This window comes from Anas acuta, chromosome Z (genome assembly GCF_963932015.1).
Source record: "Anas acuta chromosome Z, bAnaAcu1.1, whole genome shotgun sequence".
NCBI lineage: Eukaryota > Metazoa > Chordata > Aves > Anseriformes > Anatidae > Anas > Anas acuta.
In genome coordinates this window covers 5,561,388-5,584,614 of record NC_089017.1, presented here as the reverse complement: position 1 = coordinate 5,584,614, position 23,227 = coordinate 5,561,388, and the positions used below count along the sequence as shown (strand labels likewise).

Sequence of the window (23,227 nt, the reverse complement as noted above, 5' to 3'; positions counted from 1 at the left end):
CTTCTATTTTTTTTCCCTAAGCTCTCCCCCTTTTCTCATCCCTTAGCCATTTTTTCCCAGTATCTTTGACTGTTTTGGAGTCCTCCAGTCACTCAAAGCGCGTTTCCTACACCGTGATTTCATCCCATGCTTATTGGTGTAACCTCAGTTGTCACATCAACCATATAGATATGGCTTTACATGAGAATCATACAAACATTAACTCTTCGCATAGGAAAACTGAACAAGGGAGGCTCAGGATGCCAATCCACACTGGAACCAGATTTAAGATACTGAATTCCAGTTGTAATCATTATCTCCTTCACTTTTTGGCTACTTCTTGCCCTGCAAACATGCTTGTTCTGCTCAAACTCTACTGACACAAGCAGCCTCCTCTCACAGTTGGTGAAGCCTCAGAAACAGTTGATTCTTTTGTTGATTTGTGGCAAAAGTTAACCCAAACCACTGCCTGCTGCCCAGGTCCTAAAACTAGGACAGGACTAAGTTTTCTAATAAAAAAAAAAAAAAGTCTGTTTGATCTTTATTATCTATAATTGAGTGATTTGAACATTCCCTTGAAAAACAGAAATAGGTATATATCTGTGCCAAGCCTGAAAGAAATCCTAGTGCTTGACTCATTAAAAACCGATTGTTTGAATTAACTCTGCAATAAGGACCTCACATAAAATAAGAAAGTGAAGAGATGATTACATGCTTTGTGATCTGCGTAACTGAGAAGGTCACTAGTAGAGAAGTCAAATATGGATTGTTTCCTCAGTAAAAGCGCAGTCACTGGAAAAAAACACCCTGAGCAAGACAACTTTTACAATAGGAAAAAGAGCACTGATTATTCTAACTTTCATAATTGCAATGAGAAAAGTTAATAAAATATTTGATGCAAATATTTGAGGCTTGAAATAAGGAAATGAAGATTTCAAACTGTAGCTCCTGTTTCCACCACTCCTGAAACCATCGAGCCTCTTTCCTTAACCGTGCAGTGATTTTGACAGAGATGCCACTGAGAGAGTCCCCTTACTTCCTGGAGAGGGAGCAGGCAGATGGACCTAGATTTCAATGTTAGATTTGGTTTTACCAAATCAAGGCCTATCAAAACACTGCCCCTCAAAGTATGTTGGTCATTTCCATCTTCCATGTCCTCAGGAAGGGGTTAATCAGCACTGCTCCTCCGTTGCATCAGCTCTCATCTGTTGTGGTCAAACACCTCTTTATCTGTACTGGTAATAAGGAATGCAGCTCCACAGAAATGGAATATTATCTCATAGACAAGTTACAGAAATAATATGAAAACACAGGTCTCAACTTTTTTTTTTTTTTTATAATTACTTTTTATTTTTGTTTTTAAGGTCTCTAGTAGGATAACATCTAGCAGCAATTAACACCAAGAACTCCCACTTCGTGATGGAGCCACTTGAAGTCTGGAACCACTCAACTCCTAAAACTGCAAATCCAGCTACTTATAGCTCAAATGCACACTTAGTTATCACATCTTAACTATTATATTTAACAAGGAACCAAGTCACGAATTATGATGAAAACCCCTAACACCTGCTATTTTGAAGATACACTGCAAATCTCCCTCCCTCCCCCTCTCTCTCTCAAAAGAAGTGAAACTTCCTAATTTGCATTCCAGTGTGTTGTACAACAAATTTTAGGGCTTTTTTTTGGTCAGTACTATTGCACAGTGCATGCAATTGCTCTCATAACCACCTCCTAAGATAGTTCTAATAAACTGTTCAGAGTCAGGTGTTAGCTACTAGCTGCACAAGATACCTGATTTTGATATCTCTTTAAAAACATTTATTTTAGTTTACCTGAATTTGTCTCCTCAGCAGAAATCCAGTTTCCTTCCTGTGCTAATTCTTTTAACAGTCTCCTACGCATTTGTCTCTTTTCCCTTAGCACATTTTTGAAATTGTTGATGCATTTGTTCAGGTAGATGGTCTCAGCGCACACCTTCTCAAGGCTCATAGGTCTGCACTCCTTTCCTTGCTCAGGCAGAGAGCTTGCATCTACTCCAATCTCATCAAGAGGTGAGTGCTGCCCAGCAGGAATTTCACAGTCTGATGACGGCATCAAACACGAAACAGGAGACTCACACGGAACTGAGGAAAGACTGGAAGGAATGAACTGCATTTGAGCAGACGCTTCGCTATTTGCAGTTGTGTTGGCCTGGCTCTCAGAGGACTGACTAGGAGGGGTTTCTGCAAAGTTGTCGGAGCTGCCACACATACCTGAACTGGTCAGCATCAGTGTATTGTCATCATCCATCTGTAAGCCACTGTCATTTTCCAAAAGCATTTCAGAATCACTTGTCTCCAGTTTGTTGAACACCACCTGCAGAGCAGACCTGAAATGATGAATGGCTTTCCCAAGCTTATTAGTGTAAAACTTCATGTCTACAAGATCAATGTTATCCCGGGAATGGTCAAGAAAATACTGGGAATTTTCCAGGACATCCCTAAAGACCTGATCAGTTGGATCTTGATCATTCAGGTCCATTTGGATCATATCTTTCAAGCTGTCACTACTGTCAGCCATTTCATCTGTTGTGTGATCATAGCTAATGGTTGTCACCCCACTAGAAACATCTTCCCTTTGAGCATCAGCTTTCTCCGGATTGGTAAATTTGCATGGGGTATCACAGTCTCTTTCAATTCCTTCTGCAGTTATCCTCTCATCTTTATCTAGAAGGGAAGAACCATTCTCAGTGCCACTCTCAGTACCATGCCTGTGTTCACTTTCAGTGCCTGAAGCACACATTTGGCTTTCACGACCCAAAGACTCTGATGAATGGCAATCATTTCCATCACTCGGTGTGGCCAAACCAGTCACCTGTGGATTTTGTGGAGGTTCACAAAGGGCCTTGTGAAAGTCACTCTCACATGAAGGCTGCTCACTGCAACTTACTGTTCGTGCTTCCTTCCCAGTTTCAGGTACCAAGTTGCTTTTCTTAGTCAAGGTTGACTTCTGCACAGAATCACATCTCTCCTCTGTGCTCTGTGTTTTTTTGCTCGTGCTTTTATACTTAACCTGGCACGAGTCAGTTCGAAGGTGCCCAGCTCCATCAGTTCTCTGAGAAGCATCAAGATTCACCAAGTTGCGATGATTTTTCTTTGAGCCAGACTGAGAAGAGACAGACTCTGCTTTGCGGCCCCTCTGGACATTTTGCTGCTTTTGCTCGTCTCTGGTAGCAATCCGGACCCCTGAGCTTTGCAGAAGAACAGATTTCTGTAAAATAAAGTCTCTCTGTTCACAATTGACGAGTTTCACAACCGCCGGTCTTGGTGTTAAAGGCTTGCCTGTACCAGTATCTGACCTATACGCGTCTTTTATATACTTACTGCATTGGATACCATTGAAACAGTGATATTCAGACAAGAAGCTGCAGATAAGCTCTAATGTGTTTTCACCATCTTTTTCTGGAATGCCATAAAAATATAACACTGGTTCTTCCTTGTGTACCTCCCTGTTTGGCTCCTGAGTGTGTGTACTCGAGGTTTTGGCAGTGGAACCACTTTGCAGGCCTTCTATCTCACTCAAGACCGTATCTACACAGCTAGAGACTTCATCCACAGAGCCTTTTATCAAGGTGAGGTGCTGCCGGAGCTCTGCAATCTCCGTCTGGATGCGACTTATTCCCTGAAGCTCTTTAACGATGTAATCAACCACATCAGCTGAGCGATCTCTCGACTGCCGTCTACGGCTCTTGTACGCAGCAGGCTTTTCCTGGGGAAAGCACCCTTGCCTTTCAGCTATCTCTCTCCAGCTCATTGTGATGCTAAGGGAAGAAACGTCCTGCTCCTCAGATACTCTACCCTTTCTTTCAGAAGAAGTCTGCATCGTACCATCAGAAGCATTTCCTTCTGAGTCCTTCTTGTTCTGTTGAACCGAGCACGGTATTTTCACATAGCCATCCCAGTTCAGTTCCACCTCACCAACGCACACTTCACTCGTGCCCTTGGAATCGTGCTCTCCATCCTGGTGGAAGTCCCCTCCAGCAGTGGAAAATTCGGTGCTGGCAGAGCTCCTCTTTATTCCGCAAACAAACATGTCCGTTTCGATCTCTACTGGGGAGAGCTGGCAGTGATGAGCGTGGCTTGGGTTCTCATCTACCTGGCCTTGAAGAAGCCTCTTCATTTTGTCCCGCAGGATTAGATGGAGTCTTTGCTTCCGGAATTGCTTCCTGGCCCACAATTTTACAACAGGTTTTCTGTGCAGAAGCGCAATTTCATTTTCTTGCTTTTTCAATCTACTTCTAGCAAACATCATCAGCAGCTGCACCTGAGTTTTTCATAGTGCTACAAGCTGCACAAGCACACATCAATCACTTCCCAATGCACAACTCACATCCAGTTTTTATTCTGTCATGAAGCAGCTACCAAAAGAGGGGAAAAAAGATTACAGTTTGGTTCAGATAGAAATAGCCAAAGTAACTTAAGCAGATTTTTTTTTTTTAAAGCATCCACATCAAAGCAGGCAGAAAGAGGATGTACTATTTAAAGTGTACAGTCATCACCTTGGTTTTGGCCACCTCCCCAGATCAGACCCTTCTTTGCAGAAAGAACTGTTTCTTACTCCTACCCCTGCCCTGGAAATTTAAAGAGAACAAAGAGCAACTCTGTGGCCATTCCCTTACAGTACCATGTCTGCAAGCCCCTCTAAACTGAGATACCCATGATGATGTGCTTTACGATGGAATTACCCCTCAAATACAGGATTCTGACAATTATTAGAAGTTTTATCCCCCCACATTTCCTTTCAGTCCATCCACAGTCTTCGTCCTTTCTTGATTCAAACCAAAGCAGAAATAAAATTTTACTTGGCTCAGTACCAGCTATCCCACAAGAACTGTACAAAGTCATGCAAAGTGGCAGGAAGACTGGATGACAGATTTTGAGTGTAAAACCTTTTTGCTATTTTAATATTTTAATCTTAATATTTTGCTACTGAACACTAAAAAAAAAATAAATCTCAAAGCTTACTGGCTCCCAAGCTAACCTGCAGTTAAATATGCCACACTCAGCATATGTACGAACAGGCTGAGCTGACAGCATGAAGATTCTGCACGTCACTTCTACTCCAACCCTCAAGATTTTGTAGTGGATCATTTTCCCTATTTAAATCGCCTCTGCAAAGAACAAAGAAAAAATACCATGCTACCTAATTAAAACTTTTTGTGTGTCTTCACTGCTGTACATACTAAGCAACACACAAACATCTCTTTTTCTCCAGAAGGTCAGGCAGAGACCCAGGCAGACATCCTCCTTGACTCAAGGAGGCTGGAGGATGCCAGTGCCTTTGACATGCCAGTTTGGGCTCGCTGCTGAAGCACACATTCTTTCTCATGTTCTTGTTTCATGGAAGATCTATAGTAGATGCCTTTAATTTTTCATTTTTGTAATTATCCAGTCCTTAAAAATGACTTTTAAACTCACAATTACAACCAACATCACACACAATGTTCAGCCTAAGTTAAATTTCTCCAAGTGCTGCTTTATGGAGGAAGGCTTACTGCCACGTTGAAAGGAACAGAAACAGGGTCTCTAGTCTTAAAACAGCTAGACCAAGAATAAGGTTCATGTCAACATGTCTTTCTCCTACTCCATTCTCACCATCCTTTAAGGACTGGTAACCTTGGTTTCCCTGGCGTGGTCTTTGCAACCCCAAAATCTTCTGCAGAGATGGTCGTGTGTTGTCCTGGCAGCACCCACTAGTGAGGGCTGGACCAGGTGCTGAGCCCAAGTGTTTCACATTCTCATGCTAAGCAGAGGACTGAATGCCACCGTAGGTTTGTCTGCACTGAATTATGCCTTTGCCCAAAGACCAACAAGCTCCCTCCGAAAGGAGGGAGCCTTTTTACTGCCCAAGGGCCAGCTCCAGAGTTCACAGAAGCATTCACCAGGTGCCTCTTTCAGAGGTGAAACAGCAATCCCCATTTCAGAAGATTAATTCAAGGCTTGTACACCTGTACTGACCCCAAACTGCCAAAGAACAGAAGCCCTTTCTCTAATAATTCCCCTGGTTCTGCCTGACAGCCATTTGTAATATCACCAGCATTTTGCTACCAGTGAGCATTTTTATCCCAGTGAAAATTTTGTTTTCACAGTTGTTGTTTCTCTTTGAGGGCTGGGAAGAAAAGAAAGGTTTCTGATCTGGAGGAGATGGCACTTGCAAATACCAATCTCTATAATCAGAGTTAATTAACATGCTATAACAGAGGCTGCGTCTGTGCTTAAGGCTTAAGCCCCATAATCCAGCATCTCAAATGAACTTCCATACCTGGCCTTATGTAAGTTAAACAAATTCCCGATTAAATTTGTAAGCTTCTTAAAGAAGTTAATTTTTAATTTTATATATTTTTTCAGGTCATTAGTCCATAAAGATCTATGTGTATTTTTTGTTGTTGTTGTTTTGTTTTGTTTTTTTTGTTGTTGTTCTTTTGGTTTGGTTTTGCTTCGTTTTTAGTATCTCTTATCTAACTAATCCCTCACAGAACAGGGTTGACCTAAGAAATATTTGCTCAGGCTATCTTCTTCCACTACTTAAACAATTTACCTTTCCACTTGATAGGCTAACTGGTAATTAATACGAGGAAAAAAAAAAAAGAAAAAAAAAAGTTCTGTGTCAATATTAAGAAGTGAGCCTTCAGAGAACAAGCACCTGAATTCAGTGGCACCCTGGAAGAAGAGACCTACAGCTGTGGCTCCCTCCATGTGTTGCTTGAGGGTAGCTAGCAGGGATGCTCATTGCAAGTATTTTCCAGCGTATCAAACCCTCAGTGCTAGGAGAAAAGCCTACACATGCTTGTGCAAGGACTCCCTTGGAAAGCTCAGCATTCGTCACGCTTCCTTTCTGCATGCAGCTTTCAGTGCACCAGAGGGGCTTAATAATCATTTTAGTTTAAAAAAAGAAATCAAGCTGAAGTTCACTCTTGGTTCTTTTGTCTGCTTAAACGCTTGATAGCAGCAGTTTGTTACAGAGGGTGCTTTTTCCTGCTGAACACACTCACAGGACTGCAGCCATTGCAAAGCAGGCAGTTAATGCAAACACTACAAAGCTTTCATTTGTGTGCCCACACACGTGTACACATATGCACACACACCTATTTCATTTTAGACTTCCAAAAAACAACAACTTTGATTACAAATACCAGCAATACCTTTCCAGCTTGTCCCAAGAAGGACAGAAACTGCTCCCCTTGAGTCCGGGAACAAGACCAGAACAGAGCATGAGGACACTGGCAATGCCTCTCCACCTCTCTGTACAGTGGGTGGAAGCGAACAGAAATCTCTCTGCTTCCATCAAAGAGCAAAACCCTGCCACTTATAAGAAACAAGCCAACAAGCAGGTAAGAGAATCGTCTGCTTCCCTCCTCCTTCCCACCTTGGGTGCATTTCCTTGCTTCCTTCCTGCTGACCCAAAGCAGGCATTGTGCAGCTAACTGTCCCCTGTAAAAGTTCCTTAATCCTTTAATGATGGTTTTGTTAGGGTCATGCTCCCTTGTAGCACAGACAGTAAAGTGACACTGAAACCTTAATAAAGGTTTCAGCCAAAAAAATACCTGATTTTGATGCAAATCCTCACTGAAGTCTTTCTCTTCCAGAATCACTTCAGAAGTCATATTAACATATATCAAGAAATCACATGTTTAAATAAAGGATATTTGCATCCTGATATCCTGCCAGATACTGCAAGCCCTCACACAAACTTTGTTCTGGTTGCATTTTTAGCAGACATTTCTCTGCAGAACTTACAGCTTCGCCCAGTTGTCTCTGGGTGGGCAGACTGAAGAGCAGCACGCACAGTTTCCACTATTTCTCCAACCTACAACTAACCAAATGGATGTTAAGCCCAAGGTAAGCAGGAGTAAGACATCACTGCCTTTCTTTGGGGATGTTTGTGTTATCTTGTAATTTCCATGAGGACCAAATTGGCATCTTAAGATTTTAAAATCGAGGTGGGGAGGGGGGAGGAATGATGAACCAAACACTGCACAACTAATTACCTGGCCACAGGTGGCATTTCTGGAGTATCTCTAACACAGGAACAATACTTACATCTCCTCCTGATATATTAGTTTGTGATCACAACAGGAGCAAAAACATGGCACATCATCATCAGTGACTGAGAAACAAGAACATGAGAAATCCCATGAAGGAATAAACTGCAGTTAGGAGATCTCTGCTCGACAACTGGGGATCAGTCACACTTTACACTGACAGCGCTCTCCAGAAGGTCAGTCTCCACCAGAAGCTGCAAGCCACTCTGAACAGGGTGTTTGCTTCCAAGACCCACTGGGCAGACACGGTTCAAAGCAAAGGCAGCTTTGCAGTGCCTTTAGCACTGCCCCAAGCAGCAAAAAGCTGGCAGTTAAGCGGAAAAACAGGGTGTGAGATCACAGCTTCTTTGTGTCCACTGAAGCTCCGCTAAAATCTCTCTACCAGCTCTCTGGTTTTCATCACAGTAAGGGAAATAGCGAGACACCTTTACCCCAGACTATCACATTAGAAGGTGCTGGTACACAAGGGTAGATGTGATGTTCAGACTCAAAGAGGTATAAAAAACAATTAACCATGACCAAAAAGTATTTCACAGCACCTTCTCTGCCTATTGACTCACACCACCATGGCACTGAGTGAAGTTTTTTGGACTAGATTATATTTTTAGTATCTTCCACACACAGTGGTATTGTGTTACCCGTGCAAGCAGTTACTACAGGAAAAGCAATGAAGTGACTGATAAATGGTCTTCTTACTTTATAAAACAACGTTTAAATATGAAGAATAACATGAACCAATATGCAGGACATTCTGGGAAAGGAGGTTTTGGCATCAGCAAGAGAAAGAATTCATGGCTAAGGCTGCCATAGCAACATCGCCCCAGCACTTCGCATGCTGAAACATCGACTCTTCCTGGGAATATTACAGCATTTTTAAACACTTTAATTGCTGAAAGAATCTGAACAGCAAGGCTTGACAGAGATACGAACAGTTACAGCCAGCTTTGCTGACGTTATGACTTCTGGAGGTGAGCATGCAATTTACTAATTAACATGATTAGATTTAATTTTGGGATGGATCATAGCTAAACATGAAATTCATTGCTTGCTTCCGAGAATGAGTCTCTTTTCAAACCTTCTGATAATTAACAGAAACTAACTTTTGAGTCCTGGCATTGATTATTGGAATAAGAAGTTATAGGGCTGAGCAATCCTGTGCAAGGAACACCAGGACTGGAGAACAAAATGTACTCCGAAAAATGCGCTCACCTCGGGGCATTTCTGCTAAATGTAAGGTACACAAGGCACACATGGCACTTCACAGTGGACTATGGAGGAAATATATCCATGCTATTGAAAAGTTTGTCATTACAAAAGGATGAAAATGGTTTTTAAAAACAAAACAATGTGAGCAAAAAGCTACTTCACACTGCCTTGGCAATCTTTCCACAGTCCCTTCAGAGCCCCACTGCCTGCCAAATCTCAGGTTGCGTTCCTGTTCTGGTGCTGCAGCACAAGCTGCAAAACTGCCTAACTGCATCCCAGCCCTGCCCGTAGGACTTTCTGAAATGTTCAAGCACTTCCACTAACATGCTCCAGGTTTCATCTGTACCTCCAAACAGATTTGTTTCAATAAAACTGAGCAAAAACTGTGTCAAAACACTTCAATGCAGACATCCGTGAGAGCCAGCCTTCCTGCCTATCACGTTTTGGAAAAACACACTTGAATCCTTTCCAGAACAGCTTGATAGATGAGAAGGGGGAAGAGGACAAAAGGTCAGATTTGGCTAGTCAGTAACCCTCATGGTGGAAAAAATGATCTGGGGAATACAACACATTGGATGAACGAATTACACAGGTCTGTACCTCTCCCATCAGTTATTCCCTACCTTTTACGCAAAGCCATTAAACTGAGGCAAAAACACCTCTGAATAATATTTTGCTGTACCAGCATGTTATTGATGTAGCTACAAAGTGAAGGAACTGTACAAATCACTAAGTATGAGGGTAAAAACTCACTAAAGTGTTGCAAGCATGTTCAACAGCATGAAAAATTTTGTTGAGAGACAGCATGAAATTAAATTCATATAATTAAAGAGTGTCGCTGTGTAGGGGAGTAAACAGATTGCACGCCCTGCTTTAACTCGTTAATAACCACTACAAACACAGGAGACACCAAAAAAAAAAACAGTTAAGTGCCTCAGCTTTCTGTTAAATGGGGCTAATGTTGGTCTCCCTCCACTGGCATCACTTCTGTGAGCACGGATGGAGAAGGATTGAGATGTTTGTGCCTTTTCAGTGAAGCTGCCTTTGGAGCACCCCCAAGATCTCCGTGGCACCAGGCAGTGCTGCCATTCCTCGAGACAAGCTCGTTCCCTGTGGAGCCACATCCTTTTAGCACAGCTTTTTCTGCAAGCTAACAGTGGCAGTGGACGGCACAGCTGCAGTAACAAATGGGGTCTGTCATTACCTGGTGGCTGAGAAAGGAAGGCATCCAGAGACAGAATCAAAGAAAGAGGGGTTGTCTCCTAGTGCAGAGAGGCACAGGCTAGAAGCTGCTGACCACGAGAACTCACAGCTCACACATAGCCAGCAGCAAGCTAAGTCTAAGACACCTACCCCCAATGTGCTGAAACCATCCTGTGCTGAGAAAAAGGCAAAAAGGATAACTGAATGCTAAAAAAAATAATATAGAGAGAGAAAGAAAAAATCACAGCTTCTTCTGTTGTTATTAAGTAAAGTTACTTCACTCCCTGGCAGCAAATATAAAACCTAAGCAGCCAGCTATCAGCAGTTTAAGAGCAAACTGAGAAGGAATTAAGTTCAGTAGCCTCTGTTTCCAGAGCACTGCTTAGGTTACATGAGGGAGTTTTGTACACAGCTGAATCAATCAGGTATCTCCAGTAAATGATTTACCCATGACAACCTAAAGCACTGTGATATAACCAGCTCTGACTGTTCCTTAAAACAGATTTCTTCCAAGTCAGGATCCTAAGGACCAAGTACTATATTGAACAGATGAGCCATGAGCAAGAAGCAACTTTTTGTTTAAAGGAAACAGCAGTGAAAACAAGCACAAGTACTGCAGCATGCTGACAAGTTGGCTGGTCTTGGGATCAGGACTGTACAAACATCTGCTAGGTTTTGGATTAAAGTTGCTGAATGTTCAGCTACCTCTAAGAGAACAGAGAGAGACAGAGCACTGTCAGTCCAAACCCAGTACTTCTGCTTTAAATGAGGTTTGTGTGCTCCATTATGAAAGCACTGAAGGATACTAAGAGCTCTGCCTCGACTAGCAGAAACAGAACATGCTGTACCTTTCCTCTACTTGTAATCCAATTTACAACCCAGTGCTGAAGCAATAGTTTGAACTCCCCAAGTGCTGCCATCTCTAACAGGAGCCACAGGGAAACATTCGTCTCTTGGATTTTTCTCAAAACTCTGGTTACTCACTGTGGTCTGGAGCTGGTTTTCCAGGGAATGGTGCCTCAGTTAACAGGGCCAGCCAGGTGGGGGAATGACAGGCAGCACTCACCAACCCAAGGTGATGAATTAAGAGATGCAACTTCTGTTGTCAGGGCAGAGCTAACATAGCTGTAGTACAGGCTGATGCTATGTGATCTTGCTCACCGTTTCTGACCTTTCCTGCACTTCTTTAGAGCAGACACTCGGCAGCTTTCAGAGAGGCTGGGAAGAGGTAACGTAGGCAGCTGATAGAACAATTAGGCTTTTCCAGCTCATGCTGCTAAACTGCAGCGCTCTTCAACTAAAATTCTCCTGGGCTAAAACTGAAGCTTTACTTCTATAAGCTTTCTCCTTTTCATCTTGAGGGCAGAAGACCTTAGCATTCTGTATTAGGTCTTGATGTTTATCCCCCAAAGGCTCTCTCCATTAGCAAAAGAAAGCTGCCTGTATAAAAGGAATGAAAACTGAAAAGATATCTGAAACAGCCACGCCATCTGCTCTGATTCATGAGCTTGTACAGCATCCTCATTGCTTCTTCATGCCAGTCATTTCATCTCATCAGCTCGCAACCTTCTCAGCACAGGAAATCAAGCCAATGACAAATACTCTGGGTTAAAAGCAAGCCTGTTTTAAGTGACATTTAAGGCAGAATCAAACCAGTAATTTAATTACTCTGAAGCTATTTGCTCTTCAAGTGATCAAACTTATATTATCCCAAAATTCCCTTCCCTTTAACTCCTCTTCACACAGTGATTTTGATGTCAAATTCCAGCTGAGAAACAAACCCTCCTAACAGAGAAGTGTGAGAAGTAAACAGACAACCTCAATTGTACCAGCAATAGGACATCTACAATTAGTGTCTAATGGGTGAATACAAAAACTAAGAAATAGAGCACACAAATGAACTTACTAAGAGTGGATTGTCTTTTGAAAGCATGTGTTTAAATCCAGTCAGCTTCAAATGGAGCTATTGTATTACCAAAGTAAACACATGCACACAGCCCACTCAAAATAAAGAACAATCCTGCTTGTTTGCTGCCTACTTGCAGTTTATACCCAGCCACTTCATTTGTTCCAGTCATTCACTTACCTTTCTGCTTCAAAATAAAATGTTTAAATGTAAAGGAAATACATAGAATAGAAACTACAGAATACAATAGCTTGGTTTCATAGAAAAGACAAGTCCCGAAGGAGTCCTAATCTTGTTAAAGGTTCACCCGATAATGAACTTTCACTGTGGAGATTATCAACACATTGCTGGTGTCCCATCTCAGGTATCGGGGAAAGCAATGTAAAAAGGCACCGAGAGTATCCTGTTCCACAGCAGCACTACGATGAGAAACCATGCAAAGTAGAAGGCATGTTTTGAAGAAAAAAAAAATAGAAAAAAAAAAAAAAGCAAACAGTTTCTAAAAATCCAAAAAGCAAAAACCAGTAGAAGCCAGTGAATGCAAAAGCCAAAAATGCAGAAATCCTGTCAGCTTCAAGGAGTATCCCTCAACAGAAATTCTTTAATTCATCAACACAATGCATCTTTTCCCTTTCCCAGGCAGTACCAAGTACAGTAAAAACTTCATCTCTGTCTTCAGTTGTGACTCAACAGAAAATATTGTACTTCAGAGGCAGAGAGAAAGCTGTGCAGCTATTGCTACTTTACTCCTCCTCGTCAGCTGCTTACTGCCTAGCTCCTCACACGCAGCCTCCCCGCTTCGCTCACACACCAACACTCCTCGCCTTGAAATGATTCTCCACTTTATTATCCATTCAGAAGGAAATACGAACTGATAGAGCCAATCTGACTAAAGACAAAGCGCGCTCCTTTGGCATTACGAGAGCAGGCAACAGAGCACAGCGAGGCGATCTGTGCTGGAAAAGCGCTCTGTCTGACTCCTGGCATCCTGCAGGACTGCGGAGCAGGGGGCTGGCAGAAAAGCCCAGGACAACATAATTAACCAGTTCCAAGAAGATTCTTTGCCCGATGCAGATATGTATGTCTATTTTTGCATCTCCCATTCACCCCAGACTAACCCACGAGGTTCAGCAATGCCCTCACTCAGGCGGATCCTGTCTGGTTTCCAAGGAAGACTAGTGCCAGCCCTGCCACCAGTGTGGGGGATTGAACACCCGGTGATCTTGCATTTCCCAAAAATATAAGTCACATTGTTACATAAAGAATGACTGCAGAAATGCTGTGCACAGAATCGGATCCACTCACGTTGTACTGACACTTCTTCCCTAGGAAGTGAGCAGCAGCAGGCACTGATCCCATAGGAAGTGCTTAATTAAGAAGTGCTTATTTGCCCCACAAGCTGTCCCAAAGGCATCCAACGCACCACTGCTAAAAAAAAATCTTCCTGGCCAGTTGGTCCACACTCACATCCCCCTTCTGACAAATGCTCCCTGCATCCTGTCAGTAGGTCCCCCTTCTTTGTGTACCCAACACAAGCACCTCCTTCCCAAATGCTGTTTCTCTCCTGTGCCTTTCGCACCGAAGGCGCTATAAGGGAGCTGCGTGCATTTCCTGCTTTGATCGAGGACAAATCCCCGCATCTTTCAAAACAAAGTCTTTTTGCAGTGTGGGGTAGGATTCTGAAGAGGCCTCTATGACTTAGCTGTGGAAATGCCACTATCTTCCCATCTGCTCGAATACCTCCCACCTCCTTGTGAGCCAGCCGTGCTTAAAATGAGATTTGTTCCTCTCCATCACGCACCAGATCTCTTACCTATGCCAATACCAACTTTCATTCACCATTTCCTCTTACAAGCATCACTGTGCTCCAAGCCTTGCCCTCACCGCGTGGGATATTCTCACGGCATCTGGAAGAATCAGCTGACAACAGCCAGGCTGGTGTCTCCATCTGCTTATTTATCTGATGGACACAAGCACAAGTTTTGCACACAGGCAGACTTAACGCCACGGTGCGCAATACTTGGGTCTTAACAGCAACAGCAATGCACAGTGCCCTTCTGCATTTTCCAGGTGCAGACACAGCACTGCCCCTTGCAGCCAGGCACAGACACCAAGTCACTGACCTCGTTTCAGAGCCCGTGTGAGGCAGGAGTTCACTGATATCCTCTATCCCCTAGAGAACCTTCCCTTTTTTTTTTTCCTCTTTCCCTTGTTGCAAGGCCAGGGACCACAGGTCAGAGTTTCAGAGGTGCTTTAGCTTTAAATGCCTTTAAGAGCCTGACCCCGAGGTTCTCATTATATGCTTGCACCCCGCCAGGATAAAGCTCTTACCCAACCAAGGGCACCGAGTTCCAAAAGAAATGATTGCTACTAAACACACCAATTACAGCACTTCAGCTCAGAGCTGAAGCTCCGTATCAAATGCATCCACATAATGATGAAGACTGCCCAAGTGAGAAAATAAAAATGCAATTCAGGATTTGCGTGGCACTTAATATCTTCAAACCGCTGTACATAAGACCAAAAAAAAAAAAAAAAAAAAAAAAAAAGGACTTTTCAGGAGTCTCATTTGCACTAATAGTTTTAAAAAAATAAAGTCAGACAACACTCAGTTAACATTGGCATTAACTGTCTATAGCACCTGGATTACCCATTGCATAGCATCATAGGCTTTCATTTGCCCTACTTTTTCCAATGATCTGACTACAAACAGAGCCACTGACACACTGCCATCTCTGCCCCTCTATCTCTCTTCTTTCCATGGTCTTTGTCTGTCCCTGCAGTCATTGATGCACTAGCACATCCAAGTCAAAAGTGCACTGGGGTCAAACTCAAACCTCCACCCATCGCTCGAGACCCTGAAAGCCTGTGCAGATTTCCAAGCACTACCACAGAAAACCCCAATACTCCCATGAATGTCTTGTAGGAACAGGAGCAGACAAATAACATGAAAAGAGTGAGCGAGCTTCAGTAGACAAAGAGACAGGAGACATCATTAATCGAGGTCATGAGCAATGAAGTGTTGGAAAATGTCATGGTCCTCCCCATGCCTCACAAGGAGAGGAGGAGAATGAGGCTATGAACAGACAAAATACAGGTGGCTCTCGGCAGCTAGGAAGATAGCACCTTTCAAACATTTAAAATCTCTTACCTAACACAAAGGAGATTGACACAGGTGCTGTTTTTCAGGAATGCTTCATTTATGGAAATAGCGAAGATAATTTGGAATTAGGACACGATTCACGTCGAATGAAAAGCCAATGAGAAAGTGTGCTTTACCTTAAGGCTCAGAGCACTGAGTTATTTGCCTTCTACGGGAGAAATAAACTTCCACTTAAAAATTTAAATACTTCGTTCTGTGATTTTTTAATTCGCCAACAGATTTTAATTTTAGGTTGAGCCAGCAGGGAGTTATTAAAACTGATAAAACCAGGCTCAGCTATATAGGCCAAATGCTTTGATGTCTGTGAGGTATACACTACCCTTTCTTCTTTTTCAATCCTCGTTATCTTTCTATTTGATTCTAACTTCCTGTAAAATACTGAATTACTGATAAAATTGTGTAAGTAAGCAATTCCTCCACGAGCACGAGTGGATTAACCAAAGAAAAAAGAGGACACTTATAGCACAGGTCCTGCTCCTCCCTCTCCTACACACTCACACCCCTTTCTCCCTGCAGGAAAACAAGCAAGAACACTTGGAGTGCCCTGGCTCCTAAGGAAATACAAAACTGGGGGAACAAAGTAAATTAACTGATAAGATATTACATAAAGAGAAGAAACAGAGAAGAATGAAAAATCAATGGAGACAGCCTGAATGGAACAGCAGGGATAAATTCTGCCCAACTCACACTCAGGTTTAATTCATCTCACAAATGGACTCAGACATTTCTGACCCAAGAGCTCTCTAAAATAAATTATTTTCCTCCCATTGAAGCAAACAAAAAGAACCATCTGTCCCAAATGAAACTGCTTCTTGCATCTCCCTGAAGACAGAGTTTTCAGTAAGGCAGTTTGGGTTCAGAGCTGCATCGGCCCTTAGAAGTTCAAATACACAGTGTAATATCTATCATCAATTGATTCTGCAGTGAAAACATGCTATTTATTATCTTCTTCAAAGCCACACAAAGATCAAAATCAATCTGCAGTCTAAAGACTGAAGTGCTAATGAAAAAGCAGCGACTTTCCGCTGTTTGACAGCCATCCCCAGTGAATACCCTGCTTTGAGGAGCTGTGCATCACCACAACATAAGCAGTGCTGCTCAGACCGCAGGCTGGAGGAGATGGTATATTCCAAGGCATTTAAAGCTATCGTGTCAATGCCACTTGTCTCATTACAGCCACCCGACAGCTCCAGACCACATTCATCCAACATTCATCCATTTAGGACGTTGCCTTCAGACAAAAGAACAAGTTTCTTCAAGTAAGGTGTCACACAAAGCACAGATTCTTTCTTTTCCTCCTAGGAAAGAGGGGAGGTAAGGTGCAAAAGCAACCTGCAAGCCTGGGAGGAAATAGAGGCAGAGGTTCCACCTACAGCACCCAGAACATCCCAGAAATTTACTGGCCAGAGATTAGCCTTCAAACACCTGAAGAAAAAGGAAGGGCACGTGATCTTCCTCAAAGCCCCCAGAATTTCCCCTTTTTAAAAAGGGTTTTTCTTCCATAAAAGAAGGTGAATTATTTGCTTTACAGAAAGACAAAACGTACCGGGACTGTTTACCTTCCAAGGACAGGCAGTGCAAGTCCATCTGCTGTAAACAGGTGAGCCCAAATCACTGACTGACTTGTTAACTTTGTACTAAAGAAGACAACACTCCATGTGACAACATTTATTTGAATGTAAGGATGTCTGCTCAACCCTGGGAATGAAGGATATTTCCAAGGCTAAGCACAGAGCAAGATTCAAGGAGTGAGATTTTTGTAAGGTAAATGAAAAACCCGGAGTTAAAATAGCACTAATGCTTCTGCAGGGTGATGAATCCTCATGCTCCTCACTTTAGGCCAATCTTTACCACGCAGGGATTGAGAGGAGACCTCAGAGCTGCCTGCAAGGAGTCCTCCCACCTCCTTCCTCTGAGGCTGCTGCTGCCACACCAAAAACTGCTCTGAGAATTTACACACTCTTGGCTTTGGGGAAACAAAGCCAAAAAGCTATCAGCTCTGAAACCCAGTGCTTCACAAAAAAAAAAAGGCTGTTTTATTCTCATCCAATAGGTTCCAGGCACCCCAGGGCACAAACCAGCCTTATTTCCCAGACACCACGCTCCTTGCAGGAGCTGCTGCTCAGACACGAGCACCCCACTCATCACAGCCCACACCAGCCTTCAGAGTCAGATTATAAAAGCAAAGCTGATTCAGGTGGCAGGCTCAGGTTAACATCTCGTCTCCTTGTGCCCCAGAAACGACAGATACTAAAAGCTTCCTTAAATGTTCTCCTGAAAACAAACAAATGCCTCCAGGGCTCTTGTCCCAGGTTTTGGCTGCCCACCCATAAGTGATGAAGCTTTTCTCAAGCTGAATTGTCACTCTCCATTTTTAATCAAAAAGTAGAAGCAGAAGATGGATTCACAGCAAATCTTCCACATTACCTTCTACAATCTAGCTGACTCGAAAATTTTACCTACTAGCTGCTCCCATTCCAGAAGCAACAATTAAACTTGCTTTTAAATCAGTCAGCCTGAATATCTCAGGTCAGCAGGCAGTGAGGAAGCATTTATAGCAGAGAAAACTCTCCCTCTGCTGCTTCCTCCTTCAAATTACATCTCTCTTCCTCCTAATGGCATCCATAACATAAGGATTTGATACTCATGAAATTGGAAAATTACAATCAATGCCTTAATTGCATACCTAATTAAATAATCAACATCACTAAACAGCACAGGCGTCTGAGCACAGACATGCTGGAGGTGGAAAAACCTGGAATTATACTCTGAGCTGTAATTGCTTTTTTGATCGAGAAACCTGGGAAGGAAAAGTTGCAGATAATTTGAAATATAGACCTCAGGTAAACATAACAGCCTTCAGACATGAACCAGCTGGGGCACAGAAAAGGGACGTAAACCAGTCAACATTTATATCGTAAATGCAGATAAAGACATAACAGGTTTAATGTGCAACAGTGGAAAGCTAGGTTAGACATCTGGAAAAGCTTTTAATCGTAAGCAAGCAGAGATTGTCTAGGGAAGCTACACAATCTCCAGCCCAGAAGCTTTTAACAAGCAGGAGCACATGCACTTTTCAGGGATGCTTTAGAGGAAAATGGATGGTCTAATTAATCTCCTCACGTACTGACCAGGTCTGATGTTTATTGCTCATTACTTACATCATTCCACAACTTGTCTCAGGTAGAAAATTACACGGTAATACACACACCAGCTAGCAGACACCTGTGTCCTAACTTTGCGTGTCACCTTGGCAGGCTATTTAAAGACCCTGGTGTCAGCTGAGCACTATCACCCTTTTGGGAGCAGTGACAGAAGACGAAGGTGTGTTATTCCCCACAGATGGTCTGCGTGACAACCCAGCTGCCCACCGCATTGCAGCTCAGTTCAAACACTGCAGAGCCCTGCAAAACCCTACCTGAGCTTGACAGTGAGAAGAGGGAAGTGGCCTCAGAAGAAACCACTTGTGCATTCTGCAAAATGTAGGTCCAAAACATAAGGATTTGGCTACTGGAATTCAGACCTTTCTCTGCAGTAAACATTGCAGCCAACATCTCCAGCACCCAATTCTTTTTCAGGATCCAGACATCCTCTTTTCGTCCAGCCTAAATCAGCACTGTCAGGACATGATACTCTGCCCATCTCTTACTGCATGCCCTCAGGAAAAAGTAGTTTTGTATCCCTCAAATTGCTCAGAGTTGATTTTCTTGCTCTGGATAAAGGTTCCACTGTTTAAAAGGGCTGAAAAAAGCACTTATTTTTTCTTCCCACATCATTTCAGGATCCAGATTTTTATTATTACTTTATTTTGCTATACACAACGTTATCCTACAGGGTAGCACTTTGTGTGTATTTAAAAGACTATTCCTTCTCCGGTTGGAGGTAAACCCCTTTCTCAGCAAGAAGAGAGGGTGTCCTACTGCTCTCTGAGCAGGAAACTCTTTGTTTCCTTTGCATTGCTCAGTGCATGACCATATGTATTATTTATTGCATTGTAGCTATGTCCTACAATAACAACCACTGTTACATGCAGTGGCTTAAGGAGCATTCACTGCACACATCACCATATTATTCAAGTAATTTAAACATTAATTTAAACATTTGGTGTTTTCATATTATTTCTGTAAAGTTTACAAGTCCCCACTGCAAGCAAAGAATGAGGGCATAATCAGGTCAAGACCTGTGCCATTTGGACAGCCACCTCAAGATAACCAAAGCCAAATTTTTCAGACTACTTAAATTTGGAGCCCCTCAAATACTATGGAGCCTGGCTTACAGCTACTTCAGTTACTGCTGTGATGGCTCATTTCCAGCATCTTAAGTCAAATAATCAGAAATCAAGCAATGGGTCACAGGGAGAAGCAGTGGGAAAACCCTCCTCAAAGGCCACCACAACATGGCTTGTTCAGCCTCATGTAACAACGGTCTGGAGGAAGAATAATAACTAGTAACACAGAGAAATAACCAGCTACCTCTGCTGACACAGATTGTTTTCTCTACCTGCACTTTCTCCCTCATTTGCTACAGATGTACCAACTTTCAGTAAGGATGGAAAAAAGCTTTCCAATACACCACCTTCGCCTTAATGACTGCTGGCTAAAATAATATTCCTTTCTCTCTAGGTACGAATAATTTTGTACATTTATATTCCCCGCAGAAGACAGCAGTTGATTAATGAACCAAAATGCTCCATAAATACTTGTTATGAACCACATATATGCCTCAGTCAGTCTCTAAGGACACTGTTAGTGTGTGCACTGAACAAGAAAAAGGGACACTGTCACACTGGCTCTGACAAAGCTGACCCCAGCAATCACACTGGTATTAATAAGCCCTGACACAGCTTTCACACCCCCAGTAAAGGCATTTGACAGGTTCTACAAAGTGGAATGTTGGTCTGGAAACCCAGTCATGAGAAAGGGGAAGAAATTCAGTGCAAAAAAAGTGAAAATAACTGGATTTAGCAAGCCTCTGCAAGGGGATAAAAACTGCACCACAAGCCAGGTTTAGGTCAGCTATGTAAAGCAAAGTTAAATGACTGAGTGGCCAATTAACCACGTTATCAAGTCTGTGATGGGAGGGACAACCACATTTTGACCAAAACACACCCAAATCCTGAGCAGAGGGGATAGGGGGAGCATTCCTGTAGCTGACTCTGCTCTGTCTCAGACCACTGAAGCCACACCACCTCCACTGGAGCCAAAAAGAAGCAGATTCAAATACAGGACGAGAAAAGGATGATTCCAGCAGCTGTACAGAGTTTTATATTAACTAGTTATTACTACTGTCAGCTAAAAATAGAGTGACTTAATTAGAATGAGCAACATGTATCCATGTCACACAAATATGAAGACGCTGTACTTGCTTTAAATTATGTTTCCTAAAACAAGGCATAACAAAATTCAGAGTGAATATGCCAGACAATCTATAGATGTGTGTAGACAAAACTGGATCCTTCACGTACCCTGTTTTTGAGATATCACGAAAACACATGCATGCATTTCAACCTGCTATACTAACACGATATGCTGAATAAAAATAGAAAAAAATTTAAATAATTTGCAGCAAAATTTAGCATTCTCAGCTTCTCAACAACAGTGTCTCAAAATGTGTGTGCTATCTTAAAAGACAAGGTGAATATTGACTCATTAACAAAAATAAAAAACAGATGGAAACATGGCTAAAATAAAACTGATCTTTTACATAAAGTAATCTCTATTTTGGTTACATACACGAATAAGTGAATTATACTTAGAGCAATGTCCAAGGTGTGTCTAAATATATAAATCAGCTCAAGGTTAAATCTGAATTTCCTTCTAGCTGGATAGCTCTATTTCTTCCTTTTTAGTATGTACTGCAGACTTAATGTTGCCTTAATATTCTCTGCTGCTTTTCAGGCTCTCCTAAAAAAGATAATTTCCTTGTGTTAGCTTTTAGAAACTTTTAATGAGTATGTGTTCAATTGCAATTTACTCTCTAAATAAGCAACTGAAATCTCATGGGAAATTTTTTAAATCTTTTTAAGAACAAAACTGTTTACACACTACACCATATTTTCTGAAACTGTTACAACTTGATCATTCGTCAGAAAACAAAATTATAGCTCTGACAGGTTCATTACCAAGCATGAATCACTGATACACACCGTTCTTCAAGAAACCCCTCACGCTGTCTTGGATCCTTAATGTTTTCTGCACAAGTGTATTGAAAAGTCACCATCCAAGAGGGACCGCAATATGATTTTGGCAATTTTACTTCAGTATCTATGTAGCAAATACCTCTCCCACACACCTCTGGTTGTGCTCCGAAGCCCACAGGGTCCTGCAAAACAGCAGAGCTCGGTAGCAAAGGCAGGCAGGTGGGCAGTGTGAACACAGGGAGGTTACGCTACAAAAAACAGTTACGGAGGCTGCGGTTCCACGGACATTTCTCACAGCCTACTTAGAGGCTTCCTGGATGATGAATTCCCATTCTTTGCTCCCACAGGCGACTGTCATATAATAGCTTTCATAAACAGACCCATTTTTAGATTAATTAGAAACAGAAAGGGCAAAGAAACCCATTTGGAAGCTGTTCACTAACAATTAGAAATATCACTTTCTGATTTCTAGCCTGGGTTTGTTCATAACCAGCTTATACCCTTCTGTTCTTGCACCAACATTAACCTTTAGCTTAAATAGCTGCAAAACTTGCCAATATTTACTCCCCTGCTCTATTAGTACATGGCGGCAACATCTGCTCTAAGCTTCCAGTCTGCTCAGCTAACTGAGCTGTACTTGCCTGGCCTCAGCTCACATCCTCAGCATCTCCCCTCCGAGGACTGCCCCAGTGTCCCCTCTCCCACAGCTTATCCAAATCATTTGCTGGTTTCCTCTGTGGCATCATCTTAGAAATAGGATGGAAATAGAACCACAGAATGGTTTGGGTTGTAAGGGACCAGAAAGACCACCTAATTCCAACCCCCTGGCATGGGCAGCGACACCTCCCACCAGACCAGGTTGCCCAAAACCCATCCAGCCTAGCCTTGAGCACTGCCAGGGATGTCAAAGTCCCACTCCACAAAGTCATAATTTGTTCAGACTCTGAACAATAAGCAAACAGCAGACACTTTGCTGGTGGCCGTGACACAGCCTAAAAAGCCTGTTAGTATGCTAAGAGTCCTGGATGCAGAGAAAGTTCTCGTATCATCTGGAAAACTACTTTCCAATGGACTGCAATTATTTGCTGTATCACAAGACCTTCAGGCAGCCTGAATTCAGTAAATCATTGACATTAAAATGTGCAAAAAACATATTTTTTTTTAAAGATACTCCATTTTATGTACTACTTAACACCAGAACTGGAATCCTGCTGCCTTCAGGCATAGCACTAAGAATTACACACAGCATTCTGACCTCCAGATGCCATTTTTTTTTACAATACAAAGGAAAAAGAAAAGCAGTCATTTACTTAAATCCAGATGCAGAGCACTAGACAATGCCAATCACAACAGCCCTTACACAACTCCAAAGATCAGCTCAGACGCATGCAGAGCAACCCTGCTCTGCATCTAAACAAGTTGTATAACCACACAGGTTGGAAAACAAGACAGAAGTGAAAGGAAAACTAGAACGAAATGGTCATGTACTAAACCCATCTTCTGTTCTACTTCCTTTTTCTATGGAGTTATGATACTATTCAAAACATTTGC

At 42.4% G+C, this 23,227-nt stretch overlaps 1 protein-coding gene across 6 annotated transcripts in view; it reads right to left on the bottom strand.

Annotated features, from left to right (window-relative positions):
- Window positions 1-23,227, bottom strand: part of UNC13B (unc-13 homolog B) — a 211,783-nt gene that overhangs the window by 99,827 nt on the left and 88,729 nt on the right. Inside the window, exons 1-2 of one of the 6 annotated variants that reach the window (XM_068666532.1) lie at window positions 12,555-13,325; window positions 1,812-4,375 (exon numbers count right to left, since the gene is read on the bottom strand). The exons of 3 other annotated variants lie outside the window; for them this stretch is intronic. In XM_068666532.1, the coding sequence (XP_068522633.1) occupies window positions 1,812-4,269 (2,458 nt within the window). In that variant the 5' untranslated portion in view covers window positions 4,270-4,375; window positions 12,555-13,325. Of the gene's footprint in view, window positions 1-1,811; window positions 12,508-12,554; window positions 13,326-23,227 lie in introns of those variants that run through there. 2 more of the 6 variants (XM_068666534.1, XM_068666533.1) reach the window with 2 other exon arrangements.